We start from the raw sequence: 7,188 nt of genomic DNA, 5'->3' as shown, positions 1-7,188 counted from the left end.
AAAGTGAGATAAAATCGTATAATTAGCAGGAAAATGAAAACTAACTTCTCCGACATGCACTGTGGACAAGTTGCTATCAGCAAAAGGACACATGCAAACTTTTTCCATGCATTTGTCAATAGCCAAAGCAATATAGTAGAACAGACATCTGTCCACTCAGAGTGGTATTTAACCTTGAACAGTGCAATCCAGCAAAACCATGAATCCAGACTCAAACTGAGTATCCTTGTGTTCTCTTTGAATGTTAAAACCCTCATGGAGAAAACATAAGCCCAAAGTTTCTGTTGAAGTATGGACAAAAGAATGATGGGGTGACTAATGGACAGTTTAGCTAGTATTTGTTTAATGCATTGCATGAAAAATATTCCAAGACTGTTTCCTTAGGTCATGTTTGGGTCAGTTCAAACTGGAATTGAATCTGCTTTTAATTAATTTACTCTTGGGCATGAGCAGCTTGCTTACCTTAATATGACATTTAATTTTCCATCTCTCCAGGTGTGAGACTAAAAAAATAGTATATATAAAAAAAGCACATATGTCAAAATAATAAAAAATACAAATAAATAGTATAAGACCAGACAAATGGACTGGACGAATTGGAAGCAAGAATCCATATTAATTAGGCAAACATGAAACGTGCCAGGACTACCTGTTATTTGATTGACTGCATTCTGAAACCACCTATCATTCTTGAAAGTAACGAGGACGCACGTAACCTCGTGCGTTGTAGTGGGAAATAGACATATATCTCAAAATCGCACGTATTCAATACCTATTCAATTATCTAAACAAACATCTTTTGTTAAGAAAAACCAAAGACTCATTGGCGGAAAGTACTTGTGGTGAGTGACCAGAGTGACCATTCTGCATTTTCTGAGGTTACTATTAATCACATGGTTCATTTAGCCGACCTAGAAAAAACATTTTTCTTACTTTTCATCCAGAAGATAATTGCATCACTCAAACCAGTTCATGGCCTCTGTTCTAAAGGTTGTAAAGGTTATAGTTGCTTATAACACAGGATATACATGAAACGAAATCGTGCCTCCAGGCCTTTCAAAGGTATATTATATTCTATAAATTGCAAAACTGCAAATATGGCGTAGGTTACTAGAGTGGGAATGATTAGGGGGGGGGACATACAATAAAATAAAAACTATGCGGTCACTGTCACGAAAATGCATTGATTGGGTTTAATCACACATGCCTGATCAAAGAGAATATAGACACTTTAATAAAATATTGAATGCATAATTAATTGTACAGTATGTACAGTAGAACTGTAGGCTAATTAAACGTCTTTAATACGTATCACGAACACTGTGGTTTATGTTCACACTGATCCCGAATATTTAACACAGAAGTGTGAAATATACATGTAATGCAAACAAAAATAAGAATGTGTAATGAAAGGAGAGGGGGTGAAGAGTGGAGAAGGAGCCTAACTAACCAGGGGGAAAAAAAAAACTCGATGGAAATCTTCATGGCCTAATCACTTTCATCATGCCTAACATATCTACAAATGAATACAATGCGTATGAGTCTAGCAGTTTTATTTTTCTTTAAATTACAGACAAATCATGCTTTATGTCACGTACAGGCCTGCGCTGGGTTTCCCAACACCATCTTTAGTCTGAGTTCATCTTGATTCCATTGTAAGTGAATGGAGAAAACATGAACTTAGTCTAAATATGTTTTGGGGAAACCCAGTCCTGGTAAGTTCCCCAAATCAAACTTGACCAAAAAAAAAAAATATTTCAAATATTTATTTCATCTTCCGACATACATGAAGACATGAGTAATGTTTCTATACTTTCCCGCGATACATTACACCTAGTTTACATTCAACAAAGACCCCTACACTTAGGGCTACATTCAGCAAAAGACTTTCGTTTTACTTTCCAATAATAGCCTATAAATTCAGTTCCTTTAATTTGTTTATGCAGAAGACTCAACACACAGATTTCCATAAAATCCTTTGTAATTTCTTTTCTCACGTAAGATATCTATGATAGTTATGCAATACGGTAAACAGTTAGGCCTATACAGTTTTAAGGAGTTACTAATGACCCATTATGGGGAAATCGGTTTCAATATAGGCCACGAGCCAAACCCCACCAAACAGGCCTCACACACAACAGATAAAGCTCACCACATTTCGCAATGCAAGATTTCAATAGGATGACCCATGACGTGTCACAAATTATTTCATACAACATCCACAAAAATACAGAGAATAATATAGCCTATAATACAGCTGTAAGTCTGAGGCTATGACATGAAAAAAATAGGCCCAAAAAACATGTGAGCCGCTCTCACGGGGCCCAACAGCAACTCACATAGACGGTATGTTATTACATTGCTTTGGTGAGAAAGAGTCCACGCCGCTGTGGCATGTGTACCATCCGTTAACAATACTTTTCTGAAAGGGGGAGGTCGAGGGAAAAGTCCTGGAGCTCTGGGCAAACGTGTGACCCGCCTGGCCGCAGGGGTACTGGGAGGACTGGGACCTGTAGCTGCCTCTCTGGATCAACAAGGGGTCCAGGAGGGGCTGTGACCTGTGTGTCGAGTAGTCCAAACTGTTGTCAAACGTGTGATGGAAACGTGACCTCAGGCTTGACTCGTCTCGACTCTCTGGGGACATGTGGACATCTCGAGTGGAGCTGGGGGACTGAGAGGGGCTGGGCTGCGCTCCATCCGGGACATGGGGTGACCTGGCCTCTGCGAGGTGCTCCCCATCACCAGGGCGCGCATCACCGCTTTTGGCGACGTGGGCCTTGTTGCAATGCAGCTTCATATGCTTTCGCAGGGAACTCGGGTGGGTGTAACACTTGTCGCAGCCCCTGACCTTGCACATGTAGGGTTTATCGCTGGAGTGCACGTGAGAATGCTTCTTTCGGTCGCTGCTGTTCGCAAACCTCCGGTTGCAGCCCTCGAACTCGCATTTAAAAGGTTTTTCACCTAAACGTGCAAAGAGAGAAATGACGGCGTGTTACGAATGGTTTATGTTTATAGGCCCGTAAATGCTCTCCCTCGCCATATAGCCTAATAGTTCTCTAAATCAGCTGAGTGCACTCGAAATAACCAAATTGTACGAATAACCGAATAACCACGACTGAAGGCCTACACCCAGCTACACTACACATTGTAAAATGGCTCTAATTCATAGTTGGTGATATCCTGAGCAGTGCGCGTCCAGGCCCAGAGTTACAGCTTTCAGCCAGAGGCTCTGTAGACCTTTATAAATGCTACATCTTTGCAATTTTAGAGAATAATGTTTTCTAAAGTGTGAAAATATGAGCCATGAAAATACAGAGTGCAATCTAGTTGTTGAAACTTTGGTGCAACCCTGATTGCAACAAGTGAGGCAGTTGATTTGCTGACTAAATTAAAAAGGCTACAGTGACACAAGCCTCAGATTATGATGAACCTGCTACAGCAAATGCAAAGATTTATTTAAATGGGCCTAATGTTGTTGCTTATCATGCATGGAATGAATCATTGCTATCAAGATGCTAAATGGTCTGTCTGTACAAAATACCAGCTGCAAGCTATATCCCCCCTGTATACATTTGAGTGAGGCACACAACCAGCAAGATATGACACGCTGGACTCATAAATACAACTTTAATCGTTTGTGTTAAATTATCGCTTTATAGGCCTGCATATGCTATTAATGGCTTGGCTGTCTGTGGAAAATTCAAACAATAACTCCTTGTAGTATATTTCTGTGACATAATTTATGTCCAGGCTACATATGTGCAGCTGTATAATGGCATATGTCGCTAATCGTGCCGTCTATTGTCTGCATTCCATTATTAAAACAATTCACACCAGAAGAAGGGGGCGCCTACTAAATTTTTTTTTTTTTCTCCACACACTACTAATTTTTTTTTTTTTTTTTTTTTGAGGGGCATTCACTTCATTCATTCATTATTATTTTCAGGTTAACATATTTCAGTATAATTATACCCTGTGAGATCAGGTTTATACTGCAATTCCTGATGTCTGTGAAATAAGAAAATATGATCTGACTTACATGGTTAAGTGTTTTTTTTTATAGAACCCATTACCTTCTATGCTGTCAGGGATGTAGTGGAGAGCAAACCCAGCTTAACTCAATTTATCCAGCTTTTTAGCCTGAAATAAATTTTTATGACATAAATTCACAGTATTTACATCATGGTAAGTAGAAGGCCTATCAAAGTGATGTAAATTATATGAGGATAGGGTCATAAATAAATGCTCTCCTGAAAATGTAATTCATTTTTCATCCATTCATTTTAGTGGTTGCTTCCTTATGCTGACTGGAGGTCATAGTTTACCACCTTTTTATTTCCCACTACATCACTGTCTGATGTGCTCTGCTACTATCTGGTTCCTGTGCAGAGGAGATGAGTCCCTGGGAGGCAACTGAGGAAGCGTAACCGCTACGTCACAACTCTCCGGTGTCCCAGCATTTATTTATTAATTTTACTGAATGGAGTGGGAGAGACACCCAAACCACTAGGCCTGCAGACTACTTGTTTGTAAAAGCCTTACTACAGCTCCTCTATAGTAGGCTACCTGCACATGCTTCTCTGCTGCACAGCCAGGCAGCAGCAACAACAAAGACAACAGCAAAGCGCGAGGAGCTATACAGCTTTCATAACAATGTCAATAATATACACTTCATCAGCACCATCAATTACAAACAATAATAATGATAATAATAATGATAATAACAATAATAATAATAATAAAAATAATAAAAAAAATAATAATGATATTAATACACATTTATTAAGCTCCTTGGAGTTATTGTCACAGTTCAAACTTTCACAATCAATTGAATAATGATAAAAAAATATATTGTTATCCACAAAGGTAAATAGCCTACTGTGAAAAAAGTAAATATTAGTAAATATAAGTAAGTTTGTGAAGTTGACAATTCTAATGATTTTTTTTCTGTAATTAATAATTTCGCACATCGACATTATTATTATTATTATTATTATTATTATTATTATTATTATTATTACATTGTTATTACCATTATTATTATTGTTGTCATTATTATTACGTGCATCATGTACATTATTTGTATTTGTATTATCATTTACATTTTATTATTAACTAACCTGTGTGAGTCCTCTTGTGGATCTTAAGATTTTCTGATCTTGCAAAAACTTTCTCACAGCCGTGGAAGGGGCAGGGAAAGGGCTTTTCCCCTGTGTGGACTCTGACGTGGTTCACCAGCTTGTATTTAGCTTTAAAAGGCTTTCTGTCCCTCGGACAATTCTCCCAGTGACACACATATTCGGAGTGCTCTGGTCCTCCGACATGCTCCACTGTCACATGGGTGACAAGTTCATACATGGTCCCGAAGGCTCTGGAGCAGGGCAGCTTCCCAGCCCCCTCTTGGCCGTCACTCCACTTACACACCAGCTCGTGCTTCACATTTTGTTTAGAGCACCTGAGGAAAGCGTCGCCTCCTCCACGCTGAATTGCCATGTTGAGAGGTTTGTACAGACCCAGGAATTGGGTGACAAGTTGCTGGCTGTTTCCCCTCGGGCTGATAGTTTGGCCATAAGGGTGAGTCCGGGTAAGGAGGTCCCCAGGTAGACCCAGCATCATCTGACTGCCGAGATCTCGAGTTGCGTCGGTGGAGCCATGGGCCTGCTCCTGATAAGTTGTGAAAAAAGTATGGCTTCTGTTGTCTCTGCAGCCAGTAAAGTCACGATACCTCCCAATCCCGCCATGTTGGCTAGTTCTTGATGCCAGTTGATCAGTGACGGGTGGCATGCCGGCTCCAGAAAGATTGGCTCCAATGATAATGCCCCTAGGGCTGTGCTCTAACCGGTGGCTGGGGTATCCAGAGTCTGAAAAATGGGGAACCGAGTGGTCAACATATGCACTGGACCTCGTCTCGGGATAGTCTCGCAAATTGTGCGAGGGGCAGAGTTTTAAGGAACTGCCAGTGGGGTGCCCCATGTGCTCTCCTGCCAAAGGTGGCAGCACCACGCTGGGTTCAGTATTGCTCTCCCCAGGGTTGACGCAAGAGAGAGGGCAGCCACTAAACCTCGACAGGCTTGTCATGTTTTGTTGTGAGTTTGGCTATGAGTTTGCAAAATCAACCAATGCAGCACTCAGGATATACCTAGAAATCCTGTTTCCATTTTCCTTGTTGTAGCCTTTATCATCTGCATGTGAAATTCTTGGCCGTGAACTTCGCAGAAGTAGGAACCAGACTCAATTTCGTTAAAGTTGGTGTGAGTCCCATGCCGTTCACTTTGCCCTCTTGATTTGTGGCAATAACCGTGGTAGTAAAAATGCTTCGAAACAGGCCATGGTGCAATATAAAAGCACAGCAGGCAAACCTGCTTTTAAAAAAGGGAGCTTTGGGATTGGTTGGAATGCGCTGTGATTGACAGGCGCTGGGTTTGTTTTAAAAGGGACACGCAGGCGTTCACTGCACGACTCCGTTTTCAAATATCGCAGAGAAAATGCTTTGAAATGTGCCGCGATAGTCTCAAATATTGCTTCCTCTTTAACTTCAGGCGCCATATTATAAGCGCCCTTCTCTAAATCTCGACAAGTGAAATGTTAAAATTGTGAACAGTAATGTATAATACTGATCAATTAATAAGAATCGAGTAATGTAAATGCAGTGATGAGTAAGATACAAAACAATCACAGCCTATCTGTCACCCTTTATTTCACTGGAAAGCTTGCCAAAGCAAATGTCCCATTCTTGCCCCGTAAGAATAATAGAGAGACTGGTCATTGCATGTCCAGGCCAATTAGTGTCAAGACTCGCATTTTGAGCTGAGTGTCAGATTCCGAAACTGTGAAAGTTCGGGGAAAGTAATTCTAAGAAAATAAATCAAATATTTGAGATGATTTAATTAGATTCCCTGTACCTACGCCATGTTAGTTTAAGACCACAAAACTTCAGGCAACATTGTTTTATGTGCTGTCTACTTTGTTCTCATGGAAATCTTGAACTGTATTTTTTGTGTCAGACTTTTATCTTTTAATGATAGGGTACAATATGTATCTCACGGTAGTGGTTCGCCCTAATAACAAAAAATACAACTTTAGGTAAAGCAACAAGTAGTTCTATAAGTGGCGCCTATCACGACACCAAAACATTATAATCATCTTTTTCGGCTGGACATCTCATTTAGACTTTTTCCTCCATGATAT

At 40.2% G+C, this 7,188-nt stretch overlaps 1 protein-coding gene across 1 annotated transcript; it reads right to left on the bottom strand.

Moving 5' to 3' along the window:
- Positions 1-2,335: 2,335 nt before the first annotated feature.
- zic6 (zic family member 6) lies at positions 2,336-6,078 on the bottom strand. Its single transcript, XM_071518219.1, has 2 exons — positions 5,121-6,078; positions 2,336-2,961 (listed from the first exon to the last, which is right to left on the bottom strand). The coding sequence occupies exons 1-2, from the start codon at positions 6,076-6,078 to the stop codon at positions 2,336-2,338; spliced, it is 1,584 nt and encodes a 527-aa protein (XP_071374320.1).
- Positions 6,079-7,188: the final 1,110 nt, after the last annotated feature.

The sequence above is a fragment of the Centroberyx affinis genome, unplaced genomic scaffold (assembly GCF_046629955.1).
Source record: "Centroberyx affinis isolate AG114_WGS23_722 - 3 ecotype Tasmania unplaced genomic scaffold, CSIRO-AGI_Caff_v1 ptg000557l_1, whole genome shotgun sequence".
Lineage (NCBI taxonomy): Eukaryota > Metazoa > Chordata > Actinopteri > Beryciformes > Berycidae > Centroberyx > Centroberyx affinis.
Note: the sequence above shows the minus strand (reverse complement) of the source record. Positions and strands in the feature narration are given on the sequence as shown.

Bases quoted from the DNA above. Each gene is read 5' to 3' on its own strand.
- zic6 (XM_071518219.1), bottom strand. From the start codon at position 6,078: ATGACAAGCCTGTCGAGGTTTAGTGGCTGCCCTCTCTCTTGCGTCAAC. The intron at 2,962-5,120 runs GTTAGTTAATAA...TTGCACGTTTAG, and splicing joins CCACAAGAGGACTCACACAG to GTGAAAAACCTTTTAAATGC.